General features: G+C 36.0%; 1 protein-coding gene across 1 annotated transcript in view; it reads right to left on the bottom strand.

The window, feature by feature from the left end:
- The window catches only part of lrp5 (low density lipoprotein receptor-related protein 5), a 65226-nt gene extending 47620 nt beyond the window's left edge, over positions 1–17606 (bottom strand). The window contains exons 1-2 of the mRNA XM_034054018.3: positions 17279–17606; positions 3563–3956 (exon numbers count right to left, since the gene is read on the bottom strand). Of these exons, the coding sequence (XP_033909909.2) occupies positions 3563–3956; positions 17279–17333 (449 nt within the window). The 5' untranslated portion in view covers positions 17334–17606. The remainder of the gene's footprint in view (positions 1–3562; positions 3957–17278) is intronic.
- Between the last annotated feature and the right edge of the window lie 6132 nt (positions 17607–23738).

The raw sequence follows: 23738 nt of genomic DNA, 5'->3' as shown, positions 1-23738 counted from the left end.
ATTAAGGTAAGGGAATCATCGTGCAGAATTATGTGATAGTTCCGTAACGTTTCCTAATTTCCACTGGAGGTTCACTTGTACATTAACCCACTGCAACATCACCCGTTGCTTATATTCTCAAACACACTAGATTTCTTGCTCCGACCCATATACAACATACAGCAGTTCGACTCCACTGTAATGCAGTATTTCTTACATAGTAACGTTTTCATTCAGTTAAAGGGTACATAAGAACCATTTTATTTTATTGTGTCACATGTACCCGCATAGACCTCTCAAAACTACAATTTCCCATCATCCTCCTGCTCACTGGTAAATCCATCTTGGTTACATATGTGAGCAGGAGGATGATGGGAAATGTAGTTCTGAGAGGTCTATGCGGGTACATGTGAAGCCATCTTGAGGCAGGGAATGCAATTTAAAAGTTTAAAAGTGTTCAAAATGTAAAAAAAAAAAAAAATTAACACACACACCTTATGTAAACAGTTGTAGCAACACATGGGAACATGTAACACAATAAAATAAAAAGGTCCTTATGTACCTTTTAACAGCATTCAAAATACCTAATGAAGAGCTCTGAAACATGCAAGTCTGCTCCTGTTCCTACTTCTCCCATTAGCCACACCTAGTTAATTGTTAATGCTTAGGTTTCTGATCAAGAACTAATCAGCACCTTAAACAAAGCCTGGGAGGTCTCAGTCACAGTAGAGGTGTTGCAAGGTGTTGAAAAACTTAAAACATATAGTGGATCTTCCTGGGACAGGCAACCGAAAATCTTACACTGTTAATATGCAAATGAAAGCCTACAATATAATTCATCTATTCATATCCAAATATTGATTTGATGTAGATTTTTCTTCTGTTCACTCACTTTGCATTTTGTTAATTGATAAATATAAACTATTAACATGTCTATTTTTGAAAGCATTCTTACTTTACAGCATTTTTTCACACCTGCCTAAAACTTTTGCACAGTACTGTATATATATATGTATACAGTAATAAGTAATTAAGTAATAATAATTAGGTTACATCTCTACAGCAGAATACATACTACATGATACTAAAATGCATCCATTTTAAAACAACTCTATTGTTTTTTTGCCACTCGCCAAAGCATCAGAAGACAGGGAAATGAGCCAATAGGCTATCTGATTTATTGTTGTTCAAAATCTTAGAAGCTTTTAAACTGGGATTATAAAAAAAATGTGGGTTCATATGAAAGGATCAGCCTTTTCTTTGCACAACAAATGCTTTGTACTGCCGGCATAAATCAACCTATATCTTATTACAACAGCTGGTAATATTTCAAAAATAATAACCTGTTTTCTTCTTTTGTTTTTCACTGCTTCGCAGAGATCAATGCGGAGATGCCAAGAGAACTTGTGTGCTAACACCTGCAAATCTGAGCATGGCACAGTTTCAGCTTTCATCCCTGTGGCAGCCTCGTATCCCAGACAAAACCTCGATCACACAGCGAGAAGGGCTGTTCATGTTAAAGGATTGTCACACATCAACCAAAGCTGTTATCTGACTTCCTATGTAGTCAGAGGAGCACGGCTCAGAGACATGAAAGCGCTTTTATTATCCTGTACCTTTTGTCAAGAGGTGTGAGCTCCAAATGATCCTAAAAATCTGCCACTGAATTATGGCCATTTTAACACTTCCAAATGAAGAACGCTTTCTGTCCATAAGACAAATGTTCCAACTTTTTTCTAAAATCATAATTTATTCTAAACAATGTGAAATTTGCCCAAACAAAGCCAGTTCTAAGTACATCTTTTAGATTCAGTTTAATTTCCTTAGAACAGAATGTAGGAAGCACACGATTTTTTGTTATATCCCACCATTAGAAAGATTTTTATGATATACTACGACATGAATGTGGATGAGACTACATGTAAAGAGTTATTATAAATGTTAAATAAATGAATTTTTACACAGGGCACATTCTACTGTATAAACAGGTGTGTCCAATCACAGCCTTGGAGGGCAATTCCACTCTAGGTTTAACACGTAAAATGATAAAATGAACAACTTCAGAGTCCGGATGGAGGTTTAATTGTTTCAATTAAACAATTTAGAACAGGGTTGGAACAAAGACCAAGACTGGAAGGGCCAACTTTGGCCATCCCTGGTCATAAACAATAGAGCTGACCTCTATATTTAACATACATACCTTTAACAGATGTTAAACATCCAGGAAAAATTTTGGAAAGCATTTAAAACTATTACATTCCAAGTTGAAGGTTCTAGAATCTGTTGTCCATGACCATATTGCATGGAGAATACGAGCCAAACCTTTCTGCATTAGCGTGGATCCTTTCATATTAACAAAGGCAGATCATAAAACACCTCATTAAAAGTGTCAGCCACACCTACGTCAATTTGTTTACAAAATCTGAAATAATAATGATGTTCTTGAAAGCCTTGGCAAGCATTTAAACACTTCTTTGGAAGATTAGAAGATTTGGGTTCTTCGAATTAGCTATTTACTCAACAAGATGGTAAAGAAACAAACAAACAGTTTAAAGTTAATTTCACACAAGAACAGCCTCAAAAGTAATTGGCCTGTTTAGAAACTAAAGCAACAGAGTGTTCTTGATTTTGGTGTTTGAGTGAAAGTATTCACTGCTATCTTCTTGCTGTGTTTCCAGCTCTTGCGTGCCACAGTGTTGCTTTTAAGTCTAAACACATGCTCGCTGAAGCAAAAAAAGAAATACCTTTGTACAAAAATGAAACTGAAAACGTACCACCGGGATGCACATATGCTCTCAAGCATCAAGCCAAACCCTGAATGCTTTCAAATGATGCCATTACTAAAGTGAAATGAAACCCACACTGCAATCAAAAGAAGAATAAACACTACCTTGAAACAAAGCCATGCTGTAAATGTGATGGAAGATTGTGTTCCTGAAAGCACCAGGCTCCTTATAGTTCTAACATATTAGGGTCAATTCAATTAGTTTAAATGGGAGACAGATCTTTATATTGCAATTGTATTTTAAATCCAATTGCCATTTTACATCTCAGATTTTTAATTTCATGCACCAGTCAAATTCTAGGGTGGATTTCATAACATTGACAGTTTCACTTCTTTCTTTGGGTATGTATTAGGGTTTCATCAGTAACGCTACGTTCTCTTTAGCTTATTAAGCTAAAGAGAACGTAGGCTGTATTTTTTTCATGGTTATCACGGGTTACATGACTGCTGTGAAATTTACCAGATGCCATGTAACCACCCACCCCTCCCCCCACCCAAAAAAAAATTCCCACTTGTGAAGGGGACTTTTCACATGTATTTTTATTATTAATTTATGTTTCTGTTGGGATAATTTGGTGAAAATAGTGGACACAAAAATGAAATATTCTAGAATTTAGCATTTACTGTTCAAGTTCAAGTCAAGATAGCATGATGAGGCTTTTTCTGCTTTAATAAACATTATGTTTAATCATGAAATGTGTATTTTTATACTGAAGCGGCATGACATAAGAATTTTTTTTTACAGTGAAAAAAAAAGTATAGGCCAGCTTATATGTTCTGTTTTTTTTTTATATTTACCCGTGTGCTGGATCCAAAGCGATTGCTCTTGGCTGGTCAAGGGCTTGCCAGAACAGGACTTTCCTAGACGTTCCATTCAGATTGGCCACCTCAATCCTGTTGGTTTCGGAGTCTGTCCAGTACAGCTTTTTTCCCAGCCAGTCACAAGCCAGGCCATCAGGAGAATCCAGGCCCGAAACGATAACGGTTTGCACATTCCCAGATTGATTGAAAAGGGTTTGCTTGATGGCCTCTTCACTCACGTCAGTCCAGTATATCAACCCCTCCGAGTAGACAAAGTCCACTGCCGCTGCGTCCTCAAGACCACTGACCACCACGGCAGACTCTGGTTTCCCAGACCCTGCATCCACCAGCCGGACATCCCGCCTGTTTGCAAAGAGCAGGAGAGGAGACGCTGGGGAAGGAGGGAAAGACATGTTAAACAGCAGGCATGAACAACGCAAGTGCTGTGCAATTATCAATAGCTGGGGAATCCCGTCACCCAAGTGCAAGATATTACAAGGTGTCTTATTGTCTTCACGAATAACATTAAAAAATTCACTAAAGCATGACAGATACTGATTGTTATAGAACTTGAGCTGAACAAGTCTTATTGAAAGCTATATGAAAGCTGAACTTGAGCTTATCAAGTTTAGTTTTCTAAATATATATAAATAAAAAAGTGATGTTAAATGTATGTACATACTTTCATCACCATAAGTGTGACATGCCAACAAATATGTAATGCATCCCCAGCAAGACACAATTTGAGCTAGCATGTACGCGTATATGTACATATAATAAATAAATGCGACACTTATGTACATAAAGATAGACTGACATGTTCCTACATACACCCCCACATTCAGATTCTCAATGCAGTCCCAGCAGAGGGGATCCCATCCACCCCACCCCAGTGTGTGAAATCAAACCTCTACCAACAGTCTGGTGAGCTGGCCCTGCCTGTCACTCTCACAGCGTGGGGGATGTTTCTATCACTGCCATAGCACCATGCCAGAGGGGGGGGGGAGGGGAGAAGGGAGGGGTAGAGGAGCCTTTACAATTTACTACCCTTATTAGTGGTACAGGAATGGAAATAAGACTCACTGCATAGCAGTTTCAGCCATTCCAGGTTTTACTACGAGCTTGATTAGCCACAGTGTATAGGTGAAAAGCTCAGGTGTGTCTTATTAAAACGCTGGAAGAAATAGTTATAATTCCACATGCAGTATGTAAATGATATTGCATGCTATTTTTAGGAGAGCCACTTGTATGTTGTGTACTATTTTTACACACGAGAAATGTTTATGCATTGGCTGATATTTCATTAAAACATATTCATGAAACCAGAAGGTGATGTTGGGCATGACTTATATTAGTTTACATCATCAAGCATTTACAACACTGTGTCTCATTTTTATTGTTTGATATACCAGTCTTGCAGCACTTCTCAGTGACACAATTTTACAATAATGGATCCCTTATTAATATTTGTTTTACATTTGACATATTTACTATTGCCTGGTGTACAGTAGTACACTGCTGGGCAGTTTTTAACACAGCAGGCAATGTGGGCAATAAGACACTTCCAATCTTGGCAAAACCAAACAAATGACAATTTATGACTGTTCTTGTGCGGATAGGAAGGGCAGTCGATTTAATTATAAAGAGCCCACAGCACTTGAATAGAGATGAGAAACAAATAAACCCCAGACATCCAATGATCTCTAAGGACTTTTATCTAGATGTGGGATGGGAAAAGTCTATTATTGATATATAAAAATAAAATGGTTTTGTTATGTAGATGTGCTCTATGACTGAGAAAGGTGCAAGGTTCTAATTACTGCAAAATACCTCACTTGCACAAACAACCATGCCTCTTGCTGTCGCTCCACTTACACACCATTCTTTGACTGTTCAGAATTGCAAAGGCTCTGCAATGCAGTCAAGAGGAGTCTGCTGACTGTGACCAGAAACAGATGAGGCCTCTACTGACTGTCAAAAACTGCCTCTGTGTTGCTTTGAATACAGCGCCCTGTGTCATGTTGGGTTGTCTGACAAACTGAGCACTTCTGAAAGCGACCAATTTGCCATCTCCAATACTGCTGCAGTAATTATAATGACACTAAAAAGTAACAAACTATACACATTACTTGTAACTTTTAAATAACTAAGCAGTAATCACAGGTACAAATTCAGAAACATACTATATAACATATTTTTTTCAAACAAATGGGGTCACCAAAAGTGGTTGAAAATAGAACAAATCAAATGACAAATAAATGCATAATTGAACTGTAAGTGATCAATTATATGGTATAATTACAAATAGGTTCACCTACAATTACAATGACATTGCAATTAATTCTGAATTCACCCCATGTCTGTACAAGTCCGACTTAATTTCAAACAAATAAAGGTTACTGCCTGTCAACCAAAATCAACTAATCAATACTCAACAGAATTTTGAAGTTTTTATAGATTTTATTGTGTTATTAACAGAAGTGTGGAGTTGGGGTGACAGAAGTATGTGGTTTATAAATGCGCTTGCATTACTCTTCTTTGAAAATACTTCACAGGAGTCGAGGGACATGAAAGACAGAAGAGGGGAGAGGGACGAGGGACGAGCTCCCAAACCCGAGGGGCTTAAACCAAACCCAGTCATCAATCCACGGAAGGGATGGAGGCCCTCAACAAACATTTATTTGCTTCAGTTTACTTGAACTGTCTACATGTACTGTAAAGAAATGAAGGACTTTTAGTTTTATTGTATTCATTATTATATTAAAACAATTGTATAAATTATGTGATTTCTTATCAACAGGAAACTTTTGTCCTGTTGCAGGTATCCGATTTTGATTGTGTTTGGGTTCTGTGATGCACAGGAGTTCTGTTTAACCACAGGAGTCTATTTTGACCTATCAAGCATTGGTATGATATAAGAACATAAGAAAGTTTACAAACGAGAGGAGGCCAATCAGCCCATCTTGCTCGTTTGGTTGTTAGCAGCTTATTGATCCCTGAATCTCATCAAGCAGCTTTTTGAAGGATCCCAGGGTGTCAGCTTCAACAATATTACTGGGGAGTTAGTTCCAGACCCTCACAATTCTCTGTGTAAAAAAGTGCCTCCTATTTTCTGTTCTGAATGCCCCTTTATCTAATCTCCATTTGTGACCCCTGGTCCTTGTTTCTTTTTTCAGGTCAAAGAAGTGCCCTGGGTCAACATTGTCTATACCTTTTAGGATTTTGAATGTTTGAATCAGATCGCCGCATAGTCTATTTTCATCAAGACAGTATTTTTTGCTTCCAACACATTGTCCTCAAAGCTTCTGTACCACCAGTGAGCATTAGCCAGGGATATCAGGAAGAAGGAATCATGTGGAATGAAACCACAGTTCAACGTAGCTTAGAGAAGATAACACAGCCTCTGCAAAGTGCAATAAGCAGTCCCTTGTTAATTTGGTGTTACAGTTGCAGGTCAGCTTCACTATACTGAAAGACAGACATCCAGCAATAGTACTAGTAACTCTCTCTACATCTTCGAGTCAAATACTAAACATTAAAACCTAAAATTCGGTAGTTGCTAACAGATTTTATTTGGACCATTTTATTTAGATAAAACAGAAGTAAAACAGGAAAAGTGCGAGACAGTCCAACCCGGTCTAACTCACTCCTCAGAGGAAGGTGGCAAGTACAGTACGCTAATAGGCTGAAAATATGCACACTCCCTTAAGAGACGTTTCTGAAGGACACATATGGATTACAGTTGAAGTTTGAACTATTCCAGGATTTATAATAAGCTTTAGCAGGATTCACACAGAACTAAAAACCAGGTGTTGGTCAAAAGCAGAGGATGTCTAGTAACCGCCCAGATGCGGATTCGTTTTTATCAAGGATAGTCATTAAATTCAAAATGAAATGCGATGTTGTGGCCAGAGAGAACGCTTTTGTGCATGATTTGTAAACAATGATCTGGATGTAAGATGCAGGAAGAATGAAGTGTATCAACTGAGAGCCTTTTTATTTTGTTGTATCTTCTTTGACCACATCAGATAACCGCTTTGTCCCTTGAGCAATATGCATTTCCATACATATTTTCAAATGCTTCGTTCAACGCATCCATTTTTTTTTATATATATATAAAAAGAGTCGCCATTTATGTTTTTTTATTTTCACCCATTCCCAATTTGGATATGCCCAATTTATTGAACTGCAGATTCTCAGTACAGTTCGTAAAACTTCATTAAAGGGTGGTATTGCGTTGAGGCGAATACCGCAGAAATGCTTATATCAATTCTAACATAACACTGGTAGATTTGGACACAGGACACCAGAGTTAAATAAAAAAAATTAAAAAAGACAATTGTGAGGACCTCCGAGAGAATTATCTGGGATAAAAAAAAAAAGAAACAGACGATTCGCATGGTGCTAAATTTCACCATTGTCTGTAAAAATTGTGAAGTCATCTGTTTTGATTTTTAGTCCCCCGACAGTCAGGCTTTAAACACACCAAGTGTAAAGTGTGGTTAAACTTATTGGCTCCCACAAAAGGCACCCTGAAGCAGTGCTGGGCTCTCAGTTCCTGGAAAGAATACATGGCCTCTTACAGATACTTCAGATCAACTGCATGTTCATATTTCATTCCCTACCTGTTTCATATTGCTACTGTGTGTATTCGCTGTCGTTCTATATTGTTTTGTCCTGCTTAGATTGTTATTTACCTTGCTTACCTACTCTTCCAGAAATGTCTCTTTTCAACCACATCAAAAAAGCTAGGTGGTTTGAAAAACGACCATAAGGGGTGTGCATCTTTCATTGCTGTCCTCTGAAACTGATTTTGTAAACTCATAATTGCAGAGAGGGCAGATATTAAAGCACGTATTGGCCTTTAGTGAAATTCAGGTTTAAACTGGTAGAGAATGATTTTTGCTGGAATAGATCGTAAGCCTGGTAAATAAGCACAAACTGCAACAGAGAATGATAGAGAAAAAGTGTAATAGGATATTAAACTAGTAAGAATTGAAATACTGTGAAACTGTAGCCTGTATAAAGTAACCCTTTACGTGCTTTCTGCTGACGATAGCTCACACAGAGACTGGAGTAACTGGGTCACAGAGAAATGCATGGACTCCCTTTGTCAGGTAAAGAGGTAAACAAGCCTGGAAGCATCCAAGCACATCACTCCTTTGGGCCATGGATTACATAATGCATCTCCTAACAGGGGAATGTGCACCTTCAACCACTTTTAATTGAATATACAGTATAGTCACTTACTAAACACATTGTATGCAGACTATTGTAAAAAGCATTTCCTTAATAACACACTCTGACCTCATAACACTAACAGATGCTTCCTGCTAAACCAAAAGACCATTTGGCACTGATGCAAACACTCTGGGGCTGGATCCTTCCCTTCCTTTTTTTAATATTATAGTGAGAAATGTATACCTTTCTGCCAGCTATGCAGGCTTTAGCTGTCCAATTAATGGAAAGCAGACACACCTGGATGAGCCACTCATCATTGTCACTGGACATTATGTAATAACGAAGTGAATGAAAACAGCTGATGCGCCTGTCTGGTCAACAAAGGCACAGATAAGGAGCAGGGAAAGGCTGTGCTGAGGACACAGGAAGTGACTTGAAAAGACATGACTTTTGGAGAACGTCGTTTTCTTTTTTAAACTCGCAAACACTTACTGTATCCTCTTGTTACTGTTTAATGTAATTAAACTACATGGTCAGCTGAAACAAAGTTTTTTTAAAAAAGGTGCAATACCTTCTCATTCGCTGAACATAACCAAACATTTCACTTTCAAGGAAAGATAACTCCATTCAAAACTGCACAGCAGTAAACTATTTTCAGTACAAAAAAATTAATATATTTAATTAGTTATAGTCCTATTTGTATATTCTATTGTAGCCTTCCTGTAAAGTTAATCAGTTGAAGCTCATTTATCTTGTACAACACTAAAGGTATTAGGACGCCACCCCCACCCCTGGGTTGCCTAAAAAAAAAAAAAAAAAAGAGTAATCACCTTTTTCAAAGGAGCGACAGCGAAGTGGAACAAAGGATACATTTGCACAAGCTTTGACCAAGTGAACTTGTACAAGACAAAAACTCAAAAGTCTTTGTAGTAGGTCTAGGTTTGTTTGTTTCCACCTGCTTGTAGACCCTGGGGAGCTTTGCTAAATCTGTTAAACACTCTCTCACTGCCTTCTGTGGTCTTATCTTTCTCGTAATCTTGTAAGTAAAAAGAGGTTAGGATATCCATCTACTCATAAATCTGTACCCTGGCTGTTGACAAATTGCTAATGGTCGCAAAATTCATAGAAGTCCCACAAAAGACACTGAATTAGGTGTCATTTCAATTACCGTAAAAAACGTTGAATAAGTCAGCGGGAACTATTGTCCAAGATTGGTTTTGGAAAGAAATGTTCAGTAAAGCAAAGAAGCTATGTTCTTGAACTTGTTTGGGTACTTGATAAGCTAAAATAAAATACCAGTAGTTTAATACAGATGAGGTGTGGGATGTATAACTTGATTTTACACTCTGTTGATTATTAATTTTTAAATTTTGAAAAATGAATAGTTTCTAGCAGTTTAACTAAAAACACTAAAAATATTAATGGAATAAAATGTTGCAAACAAGGGTTATTTCAAAACTAAACCTGTGTATCTTTCTTTATTTATCGGTGTTGAGCATGTAGGGAAAAAACCAACAAAAACAAAGGTGTTTTCCTAAAATTGAAATCTCAAAAAGGGGGGAGCGACTTTTACATCAATGTGACCTATAAAATGATTTTTACTGTACTTTTAGGTAAATTCTATTTAGAAAAATGTCATATTACAATCTGGAGGCTATAAATACCTAGGCAAATAAATATATAGCACAGGTAGAACAACTACTAATTTTAGTTGACTCACATATTTGATCATGTCTGGTGCTCCATTTGTGAATGTACTGTTTTCTATCACTTGATTGTGCATTATATTTTAAACCTGCATGGAATCACTTAACTATTTATTAGTGATCTAAAATCTTATTTAAATGTTACTTGTTTATTCCATCCATTCAATTCAAACAGCCGAATACAATTAAAATATTAGTCACCTACTAGTTTACACTTGAACCCTTTTAGTCCTGAATTATTTGTCAAAATGAAGTTATATAATTAACAAAGGAACTGCTTTATTGAGTTGTGCTCTACCTCAGACTGGGGTCTAGGAGTCCTGTGAGGTCCCAGCGTGATTTCCAACAGCATAAGGACTGAAAGGGTTAAACACAGAAATTGTAGTTCTTGCTGGTAGTGTTGCTGCTTTGAAATTGAAGGGTGACATTAGTCACAGCGTCTGAAGTTGACTGTCACTTTTCTTGTGCTACCCCTAATGTATAGTGCTTTCCCAATATGAAATGTTGATTTTTGCTGTGGGAGCCAATGTTTCTCCACACTTTACACTTGGTGTGTCGAAAGCCTGATTGTCAGGGGACTAAAAACCACCACATAAATGGTGAAATCTAGTCCCATGCGAATCGTCCGTTTCTTTTTTTTTTCATCCCAGATAATTCTCTCAGAGGTCCTCACAATTATCTTTTTTTTAATATTTTTATTTAACTCTGGTGCCCTGCGTCTTTTTAGTCCCCTGCAAATGCACCATGCCAGTGTTATGTTAGAATTGATACAAGCATTTCTGGGGTATTAGTCTCAAAGCAATACCACCCTTTATGTTGAAGTTGATCAAGTGTTTTTTTTTTTTTTTTTCTGGAAACCCTTCAATTCAAGGATTAGCACTTTAACTTATCCATATCCTTTTATAAACTGCAGTGTCCCACAATCGATTCAACTCTACAATAAAATACTATTAAACTAAAATAGGAAAATATGTAACTGCACTTCTGGGCAGACACTTGCCACCATGTCACTCTAATCCCAACATTAATCTTTAACCCCAGAACTGTACAGTCCCATTGTTTCAGAGTGCTTCACCTAAACACAGTATATGCTCAAACTAGACTGGCCTTGTTCTGAAGCAAATGCAGGAGCAGTTCCATGATTCGTTGCTGGTTTGGTGCAGTTACTGTATTTCTCTGAATAATTAGCACTTTGGTTTTTATATATATATATATATATATATATATATATATATATATATATATATAGTTTCACCCCCCACGCCAAAGCAGCAGCCGTCCCATTGTAGAATATACTGGAAATACAATATTTCAGTCATGGCACTCCTTTTATTCTTAGGTTTGAAAACAAGTACCCAAGTACAAATTCCATGTACAGTTTAACAAGCAATAAAAATGTGTGTAGCCTTGCCACATACGTTACCTAACAAACTCAACAACTGTTTACTGGTAGCTACATTATTATTAACCATAAACACAATTAAAATTAAATAGATTTGCCTGTAATATAAACCCCAATCCGTGCTATAAACAAGTACTCATTTCATAATGACGCACGTATCAGTTACATAAAACCTTGTTCCTCAAATATAGGAAACTTGAGCCCAGACTGAATCCCATTCAGCCCTGCTGTGTGATTTAAATATCTCATGACAGCGAAACCACCTAAAAGTCTGAACAACAACCTGTACAAAAAGGGTTCATGTAGCTTTGTCTTTTAAACAATTACTGCAATTCCCTGAGGATGCCTAAACCTCAACAGACCCAAACAAATGAATGGGTTCTGAAAGAGGAATACTATAATCCACCGACACTTTAAAAAAAATATATAACGTAACATCTAGGAACTGTATTTTTATATTCTACAGATGTGTTGAGTCCTATTAAACAATTATTTGTTTACTCTTAGGGTGCATTCACGCTTGGTTCGTTTCAAACTGAGTGTGGTTCGGTTTTGGAAGCATATGTGAACGCTACAAAATAACTCGGTCCCTTTCAGAGTTTGTTTTAAATTGAACTGAATGGAGTCCTTCTTAAGAGGTGTTTTCAGTCCGTTTGGGCAAAAGGACTGAGTTTGGCTAGTTTGTTTCAGTGCAATGTGAAAGCACAGTCAGTTCAGAACAATGTTGAAGTACACAGAGTCCTTTTGAAGGGAGCCACGTTTCTTTGCACCAAGGTGCACATGTGAATACCAAAGGAACAAAGTTATTTTCCTCCGGAGTTCATTTCCCAGTTGGTTTAGAAACTAACCACACGTGAAAAGGCCCTTACATTGGTTACATTATCTGTCTGTGTAGTTTTAGCTGTAAGGAGACAGGCTATATCAAAATGAGGTAATAATATAAGTAAACAAAAGCAGGGCCTGGAAAGCTAGTGTATATTTAATTATACACATTTTAGCAGATCCTATTAGGATTGGGACGATTTATGATAACTCGGGAATATCATATCGAACAGAATTCACGATAAAAAAAAAAATTGTTCAGTCATTCTTAATATAATGTGTACAAAGAATGCATTACAGGTATTTTAGTGAAAAGGGAAATGCATTTAAAATAAACTGAGCAGTATAAATGTGCATTCGTATTTAAGCAGGACACTTAATTATCCCAGGTAACCTGTCCTCGGTTTAGCGAGAGACTACTGTATTTTCTATTTGTATAACCATCGGAATCTAAATGAGCAAATCAGAGATGTTCAATATTGTCCCAACCCTAGATTCTATTAAAAAGGCATCGCTATAAAACCCTTGCGGATATATCAGGTATGTGGCCAGCAAGGCTATGCTCACATAACACCATCAAAAATCCTGTGTCTGCATTCAGGTTGCAGACGTAATGTTGTATTTTTATACACAAATACAATTTTATCCTGTGCAGTTCAACTATATAGGTACGCAGAAAATGTACAGCAATTTAATATCACTACCAAAAAGCTACAAAATAAAGAAGTAACATAAATCAGTTAATTCCATAACATACTAGAGATACTTCACCTTATACACGGTATATCTTTCTGTGATTATTTTACAGCAAGGATATGGGCTGTTAGATTATATAAAGGGTGCAACTTAAATATCTGTATATAAAAGGTGCAATTAAAATATGATGAATACCCTTTTAGTCTGGAAGTCAACACAGCTGCAAGACAACAGAACCAGGGTTGGGTTCAATTCCTGCTTTTAAATTCCAATTCCAATTCCAATTCTTTTTTAAAATCAAATCCCAATTCCAATTACTTCAAAGGAATTGAAATTTTTCTTAGCGACAGAATAATTGTGATTGTTCAACTGCTTTCGATCAACATAACATTTCCATGAGGTCCGGCAGTACTATAAAACCTGCACTGCCTTTAGTAAAGACTGCTTCGTCTGAGATGTCTCTCTATAATAAAATCACTGTGTCTGCTATTGTAAACATGTTCAAACCTGATGTTTAATTAAGAGCTCTATTTGTGTTTTAAATATCCCCTTGCTATCGCTCCTGGCGCTGAAATGATGAAACAATTGGTCACATGCTTTATATAAGCCAATGATGGGTTGACACTTATTTTCTGATTGTTGTATTGTTCCTATATTACTACAACAAACTAGCCTAAGGATACCAATTACTGAGTCAGACTGCACCAACACAAGAGCTTTTTCTGACACCTGTAATTAACAGTGTATTACCGGGCTTTAGTAGGATTCCTCGATCCTTCCCAACTACTATTTCGTTCTAATGATTTTTTCAATGAATTAACTTTCATTATAAAACATGCTCTGATAAAAGTTTACCATAGTAAAAGCACAGCAAAGTGTAATAAAGCATAGTGAAAGCATAGGCAAATATTGTAAGACTGGGGAGATACTGTAAAAATATGGCAAAATCATGGTAAATGCATAGTATGGCAAAACTGCAAAATGACCATGGTAAACTTTGATTAGTCATACCCTAAATGTATTACTACTTCAACAAATAAATACACCAAGACCAAAGAATGTTCCCCTACATTTAGAAATACATTAAACTAGGGAATTTCCGTCAGTAAAAAGCATATTTAGATATACCATTTTCATATACATATTAAATGATGGTTCACACCTATGTTTGCTAACGAGTCATCCTATATAAGTGTCAGTACAAAATAATCATTCATTTACGTTGTCAAACATGCTTAAAACAGCAAACAATGCTAAAGCTGAAAAGTTTTTGTCTGTAACCTTCAGTAACCCAGACTTTTTTTTTTTTTTTTTTTTTTGCTATTTACTTTCATCCCGACAGCCTCACTTCAAAACCCTACCTTAAAATTACTCAGGCTATCAGTTTACAGCAGCAGGAACATGCCTTGGTATGTCCCCTTTGTAAACCTTAAACCAACTGAATCCTTTTTTGTCAGCTTACCTGTGTTGTAATTTAAAACTGAAAAACTAAGCTACATTTTAGAAGACCTGGTTTAATCAGGCTGACACAGTGTATCCTATTTATTGCCCTCAAGTTAAGAGTCTAACCTATACAAAATAGAAGACTTTCGTGCAAACCTATTGGGTCAGCCCATTTCGGAATTCTAATTCGGTTCAGAGAAGATATTGAATTTTCATAATTAATTTGATTCTCTGGTCAATAATTAAGAAATGCATGGTTTTGTTTTTTCTTCGGTACTTAAATTTGATTAGTTTCAGAAAAGTTTGTAAATGAGTCATCAGTCTCAATGGGTAAATACCTGGTTTTAAATAAATACAATCTCTCATTTTTTAAATGGTTCCACCAGCCCATTTTAGAATGGAACACACCCCATTTTAGAATGGAACACCGCCCCCCCACCCAGCTGTGAGCTAGATCACCTGTGTATAAGTAGCTCACTTTGTCATTGCCACGTTCTCATTCACAGGAAGTCCTATGACGTTAAAGATTGAACACACACTAGTGTTTAGTGCCTATTAGGACAGCAGGGTCAAAGGTTAGAAAGTAAGTAAGTAATGACAAGAGTTAATTGTATTCAGTCGGGATAGTTTTAAAGGAAGATCTAATCATACAGCCTGATAGTTATTATACTGAAATCTGAAAAATATGAAGAGTGATGAGCACTACTAGCTAAACATACAAATTATTTTATTCAACTGATCTAAACGCACACTTTCTTTGTCCTTTCTTATTCAAGTAACGTACTTAATTGAAAACGTTTTTCTTTTTATTTCTGCGCGAAATACAATAAATAAATGAACATAAATATTATGCAATATCTTATAAACACATTCTAGTATTTATACAGTACTTTACACTTTGGTAACACTTGTGTTTGTTGTGCGATAGTGTAGTCGAAAACAATTAAAATAAACACTGAAACGTGGTTACAATCTGGTACATATTTTCATTTAATTCTTAAATATTTGGTTTTACACTGTCATCGTGGACGTGGTGGTTCTTTCTGAAATATTGATTTGGGTTGTTGTGTTTTTATTATTTTTTATACATACACACATACATATATATATACATATATACATACACACATACACACACACACACATATATATATATATACACACACACATATACATATATATATATATATATATATATATATATATATATATATATACATATATATATATATATATATATATATATATATATATATATATATATATATATATATATACATATACATATACATATACATATATATATATATATATATATATATATATATATATACACACATACACACACACACATACACATATATGAAATTATTTACCAAAAAATAATTATATGGCCTCACATGTTAAAAATCAAAATACATTTGTCCGTTCACCACTTTGCTGATCGTAACACACACACATTAAATTTCAAGTCCATTCTGAAGTTATGAATTAAACTTATTTTAGTTTAAAAGTTACCAGTAAAGCGAAATATAATATGTATATATAGAATACTAAACTGAAAAAAAATTAATCAAACTTTAAAAAGTACCACTACGGTATAACAGCTCTTATACAGAATAGCATTACGCGCTGTGTATTGTTTTTATTCACGAAATAAAAGCAAAACATAATAAAACAGTTAACTAAAATTTTAAAAAATAATTAAATTAAAATAAAAAAAAAGTGTAGTTCCATTTCTTGGCTGCGTCGGTGGCAAACTTTAGAATGCCCCCATATCTCAGCCACCCCCTCAATTATGCAAACTGCAACTTTACTACTACAGCAAGCTACACGAAACAAATGATTTTACTGTACTTGAAAATCGACATGGTCGCGTGAGCAAGAAGAATCTAAATCGCGGGTGGTTTTCACTTATTTTTTTTTCTTTACCGCTGAGCAGCAGATGTTTTTAAAGTCAGTAAAACAAAAAGGTTCTAAACTTTCTGTGACACCCGACACCGCTTCTAATCAATCGCAATTCACTCGGAGGCCTTGAGAGCATTACAAAAAACTTTTGTTTAACAAATGGAACGCAAATGCATATTTCCAACAACGTTTTAACATAAAATTAAGACACATCTCCGAACTAACATGGCAAGCGGGTTTTCTTTCACCCTCCAAAACTACACTTAATTACGAACTTTCTTAGTATCTTTCTTTTCTTCGCTGTTTACAATGCGGGGAACACATTTTTTAAAATGTGCTGAAAAAAAAAACCCCAAAACAACGCAATTAACACCAAACAGTTCATAAATAAGTAATCACTTTTGGTTACAGCAAAACAGCCCCGTGTTTTATCCCCTTTCCCCCCTGATCCATACATGAAAACGAGGAGCCATACTGGTGCCTTACATACAGCAACAATGTCCGTACGCTACTTTACCATCTTGTGGATCTCAACAAAAAAAAGTCAAAACTTACCACCAACCAGAAGGAAATAACTGTAAAGCAGTAACCCGATGAACAAAGTCTCCATTGCAAGTCCTTGTGGCGATATTATCCTTATTCCGGCTCCATGATCTTATTTATTTTTTCAAAAAGTTTGTATCCGAAAGAGTGGATCGGTTATTACTTTGTAGCAAGCTCTGCACTGGCTAACTCCGTTCAACCAGCGCACTACAGCAACGAGTGACAGCGGAAACCGGGTGACGTCACAGGACAAACACGACTACCCTCTACTTACAGTTGCAGCGCCGAACTCGATGCTAATGAATTAGGGGCATGAGCCCCTCCAGGCATCGGCAGCGTGCAACAAGTAAATCCCAATCTTTTACACAGCCCATTTTTATTGCCCTCACTGAAAAAAGTGTATCAGAACAAACAGCATGCATTTTTTTCTATATTTCTTAACTTGTCTGTTTACAGTACCCAATGTGTAGACTATTAAAGCTGTCCTATTATTACTATTATTTATTTATTTATTTATTTATTTATTTATTTATTTATTTATTTAATTAATTCAACACGCATTCCACTCTGCCTGTGCTACTAGCATAGAGAACACAAAAATCTTAAAACAACTAAACAGTGCAACACTTTGGAACTTTTTAATGCGACAATACAGCGTAACTATAAAGTTGCTGCCTCAGTTCGGCAAGAGAGGCTTGCTTCCATCAAACTCAAATTTCACAGGTGTATCGCGATAACAGTCAGTGGGGTCAAGACTTGTTTGTTTGTTTTAATGATGTGAAGTCTTATAGCATACACAACTTTTGGGGGGGTGGGACACAGTTTCCAAAATTGAACATTCAACTATCTTGGATAAAAGATTAACTTGATACGAGCATGAAATACTCTCTAAGTACAGCAGTTGGTAACCATTTACCTGCCCCCCTGCAACACTAACCATAGTGGATGACAAAAAAAAAAAAAAAAAAAAAAAAATGTCTGCTTATTTTATATAAAAAAGTACTTGCACTAACATGTTCGTTTGGACCGGGGAGCCTTTCTTCCTGTCATTCACCAACCAGCTGCTTCACCTATTGACTGTCTTAGGATTCTTCCAGTAATATGTTTCAGCCATGAAGACACTGCGGAGATGAAAGTTTTCTATAACACACGTTCTTTTCAGAGACCTAAGTGCACAAAGGGTAAGATTTATGGAATATTTTGTTGGTACAGATACTTTAAGGCTTGGTCACTGTAATGCTTGGTTTGCTGCAGGACTCCAGAGTCTGTTTCTTTCAAGGTTTCAGCTGGTGCAAAACACAGCTGCTCATGTTTTGACTAAAAACTAAAAGTCAACACATTACTTCTATTCTGGATTCCTTATTTTCACTTCCAGTACAGCTTGCTTACAGCTGCAAACAGATTAGCTATACCTTTATTTGACTCGGCGGTTTACTTACAGTAAAACTGCAGATTTGCAGGAATGTTACAGTAATATTATGAAATGCCTTATAAAAGTGTATCATAATCTAGGACTCTTAAACCTACCTTGATTTCTGCATTGTAATTTATGTTGTTTTTTTGTGAAGCACCTTGCAGTGCAATTTGACAGGGGGTGGGTGGAGGGTTTTTCCTTCATTAGTTTATCGCTGTGGCTGGGAGTATGTCTTACCTTTTACTCTTTAGTTTTACATCCAGAACTTCAATTTATGTACTTAAAGAATAGCAATTGGATTGCATTGAGCTGTCTTTCTTGTATCAAAGACCACTGTACTTTCACTACTACTGTTTAATTAATCCATATGAAGTAAACATTAACAGTATATTCATATTGAATCCCAAACTAAACATGAATTTATCGCGTACAGCAAAACTGGTGTTAAATGTATCAATAATTCATCAAACAAACATCACAGGGGCACTGCGCTACCTTTTCAGGTGGCAAACAGGTAGGTCTAATTAAAAGAGACTCACAAGCTATATTCTTTTGTCCCACATGTTATCTGATCATGAAAAAAAAACTCAAGAGTCAAAAGTCAAACCCTCCCAAATGTTAGACATTTTCTTTGTATATATTCCTTTCTTGACTAAAAAAGCAGAATGCATAACAGAGAAATCAGAAAAAAATTCCCTATAGCTATATTTTCTAATATAGTTAAAGAAAACTGACAGAAAAACTGAAAGAAACAAACCCTGTCATTACATTTGTAATCATGGTGACAGTAGCCTTATAAAGAAAAAGTACAGAATAACACAAACTGATAGCTGTCTGCCATTATTCAATTCTAACACCACATGTATTGATTGTTATTTGGTACTTTTTAAAAGCAGGCACTTTTCTTTGGAAAAGTGGTGTTTATTCAATTGATCTATAAAGTGTTGGATTAAATGCAGTTTAAAAATTGTTAAATTATAAAAAGAATATATAGCAACTGAGCACATGAATACTAAAACATTCAGAAGAACAATACTTGAAACAGAAAAAAAAGAATTAACAGCTGTACCCCAAGTTAACCAACGTTGTTTAAATACAGCTTTAGTTCTTATTTCTTGCAAGTGCAAGCTAAATTTTAACATGGTACCTTTAAGAGTAAGTAGTGGGGTTCCGAAAAACATAGCATTATACGTCCCCATGTGTTGCTACAACTGTTTAAATAATGTACATGTCATTTTTCTTTTCATTGTTAACAGCTTGACAATTTTTTACACTTATAATAACTTTAAAGTCTTTTTCAAAGCTCTTTTCAAAATGGCCGCTCTAGTGCACTGGGGTGTGAGATCTGACCTCTAAATCAATGCATGTGCTGGCTTTTCTGTTCCGTACCACATCATGAATCGTTATTGCTGTTACCTGTTTGACAATGTGGGCAATAATCCTTACACTATCACTAGAGCGGACATTTTGAAAATATCTTTGAAGTGTAAAAAGTTGTCAGGATGTTAACAATGAAAAGAAACATGGCAGGTGTGTTATTTAAACAGTTGAAGCAAGACGTGGGGACGTATAACACTATTTTTTGGAACCCCCGCTACTTACTCTTTAAGGGCTGTGCAATTTCTAATTTAGTTAGCTGTGAATTCATATCCCATATTTTTATAACCCAAGGATACATATTGCAAAATGAGCTTGAATATCAAACCACGAGAAACCAAATAACAAGCTTGCTTAATTACAATATGTTTTGCTTTGTGCTGTTCCTTTCATTTGTAGTTCACTCAAATATTGTATAGATTGTGTGTGTATGTGTGTGTTAATGCAAGCAAAAGGGCCTCTTTGAAACCCAATGGGGGGCATACAGGTACCTTTGACATGGCACTTATTGAAATATCCCCAATGTTTTTCATTATCCAATACTAATATTTTGAAATGATCCAGAAATAAGCTGCATTAAAGTTTAGGGAACAGGAATGAAAGAAAACTGTCTTGGTAATATTTATATTGAGGTCAGTTTTTTTTTCTTTTACTCTTTTATTACCAAGTTCAATAACATGCTGGTAGCTTAGCACAGATCTAGCCTTTAAATGTGTCATTATTTTCCTGGAGCTGTAACATGACCCAGCTCTCTTTGTTTCCCTAAACCTATTGTCATCACAGAGAGGCTTTATGCTTACACACCAATGAACCCACCGGTACTGTATGTTGAGGGTCCCTGTGCAATAGATTCAAGCAGGAGCAGCATATATTGTAGGGCTGTGGGGGTTCAAAGTATACATTTGGACCCCGTGAAGTTTGGTCAAATGTAACCCCAAAAAGAGAATACATTGTAAATGTTGTTTCTCTTTGTGTTATTTCTGACATTCTCGAAAATGCTACCAACGTCAGGATTAAAGTCAGTAACAAAGCCATAAAATGACTTTATCTTAAAAAAATGAATGCATTTTTCAAGTACAGTAAAAGCTATTTTGTATCCATATTTGTATGAAGTTTATAGTTCCCATACTATTGATATTGGGGCACAAGAAAACATCATAACAAAGCAAGATGCCAAGAAACACATTGTACTTGTCTTCAGTCCTGTAAGGGTTAATAAGAAATGTACCTCTGGAGTGGATGGAATAGATCGTAGGTAATAAGATAAGGACCTCTAGCGACAAGATGTCAGAGTTTAAAATACTTATTTCAATATCATACTAGACAACAAAAATGCTTGGGCCCAGCAGCAGTGCACAGCCCTCCAATGATATCTAGTGTTAGTGTCAGCTCTCATTGCGAGCTTGCTAGTCAATTGATCACAATGCAGCAGATCTAAATACTGACTGCTTTTGAATAATTGAAATATGCTGTGTTTTTTTTATATATTTTTCAGAGGCTAAAGAGACTACAATGCACCGTTTCTGTGTTCGATTATCAGATCCTTGGGACCTTTATGCTTTATTTATTTAGATCATCCACTTTTTGCATCACTTGAATATACCCCTGCTGTGCTGTGCGTGTATTACTCCAATTAAACAGGAATCAGCTCTAATTGAAACTAGAGTTTCCCATTTATTATAAGTGGTCCCATAATTCAATTCCCCTACGGTTTCCAAATATAAAGCTTAACATTATGGATTTCCTAACAGTACAATTTATCACTGTTTATCACATATTGAACCCATTATATATACCCTGTGTCGTTCAGCATGAAAGACTGGTTCTGTACTCTGTAACACACAAAGAGAAAGCACTAATAACCATATATGGTTTTGCAGCTCCCTGTCCTCAAAGTCTATAATAATTTTCAAATTACTAAAATGACATGCTATTATAATAATAATTATCTTTGTCCCAGTTCTATCTTTTCCAATTTGCTTTCGGAACAGCAACAAACTCTAAACAATTTTGCAAATATTTTAATTGTATATATATATATATGTATTATATAACTATATAAAGAATTTCACAGGCATGTTTTGGAGTTGTAATTCAAGTCTACACATTTTTTTGGATGCTTTCTATAGAGATTTTATTTATTTTTATCCAAATGATTTTGAATTTAGTGGCTCTCAGTTGCCACAGTTGCAGAGGGGACAGACATTACAGTTGCACACGCCTAGTAAACCTGGTAAGTAATAACATAAGCAGATGTAACAGGGCGGAGGCTGGTTGTGAACTGGCAACCCTGCGCACCGCAAGCAAGCGCCTTAACCACAATGCAAAAGAGCTGGACACATCTGCATTCGTGGTTTTAGAGCTTTTAAACTCCTCTCATCTCACTGACAGGGGACAATTCGTAACAGCAGTGTATCATAAATCACTGCCCATTGCACAGAAAAAGCAATCAAGAATTATGCAAAACACAACTGATAGAATATTAAACAGGAAAGAAATTAAATATTCTGAAAATGTTAAGTAGATTAGCGCTCATTGCGGTGAATTTAGACCATCAGAATATCACAATAAGAAATGATATGACTCCACTTTTTTGGTCTTGTGAATTCTAATGCAATCTTTTTGGGACTGAAAGATTCTGTATCACACTAAACCCTATTTAGATCCTTTTGTCTTCATGTTTACAGGAGAGCCAATTAAAACTGTGTTTCACTTGTGGAGGCTGGCTTGGTAAACTCTGTGGAAAGATCAAATGTAAAACTTTTAATGGTCAATCTGTTGTTTCCATGGCTGCCACAAATTCACAGTCAAACTGCAGTCAAAGTAGAAACACATGTCTTTATCGAGCGCCTGAGTAGAGTAGAGCAGTGCTTCCATGTATAGAGAAAAGGCGCAATGAAACCTGGTTTAATGGTCACCTGTATTAAGTAGCCTTTGGCATTCCCTTTGATGCAACACACTTTATCAGCTCAATCTGTGCCACCCCATGTGGATTCTGTAACTCATAGATATTGGCTTTACTGTAATACACACAGGCTTCATTGTAGCCAATGTTTCTCATGCCATAATGAAAAACATCTGGGATAGGCGCACTCCAAACAAAGACTAACACATTCATGGTGTACAACTGCTTACCACAAAATCCCTTTCTGCATATTTAACACTGGAAGTTAAAAACCCAATGTCCCAAAGGCTGTGATTTCCTATTGTCTTGTTTGCAAACTGAAACAGTTTCCTTTGCTAGGGCTAAAGGGCATGTTTAGTAAAAGTGGTTTGTCACATCATTAGATTTGAAAGAACAAGATGAAATATGTAAAAAAGGGATCTGGTAGGCATATAGAAATATAATGGAAACTCAGAAAGTGTGCCATGTTCAAGCTGCATGGCACTGCTGCAAGACCTTTTTACTACTTGTATGTACTGCCCAGTTAGTGCCACCATTCCAATTTGATTCTTGGTTTTACCTGCACATAATGATAACATATTTCAATATTTTTTTTCATTTATGTAGATATAAAACTATAAATGAATCGATTCTTTAATGATCTCCTCTAAATTGAATTACCGGGTGTCTCATCAGTCAGGCTTCGTGGGCATAGTTGCTAATATTGGTGGTCTCTTTCAAGTGTGAAATGTCTTTAAAGAAAAAGGAATGAATTCAGATCATTTTGATGTGTGGTG

The sequence above is a fragment of the Acipenser ruthenus genome, chromosome 27 (assembly GCF_902713425.1).
Source record: "Acipenser ruthenus chromosome 27, fAciRut3.2 maternal haplotype, whole genome shotgun sequence".
In the NCBI taxonomy this organism is placed as follows: domain Eukaryota; kingdom Metazoa; phylum Chordata; class Actinopteri; order Acipenseriformes; family Acipenseridae; genus Acipenser; species Acipenser ruthenus.
This window is presented reverse-complemented; position numbering and strand designations above follow the sequence as displayed.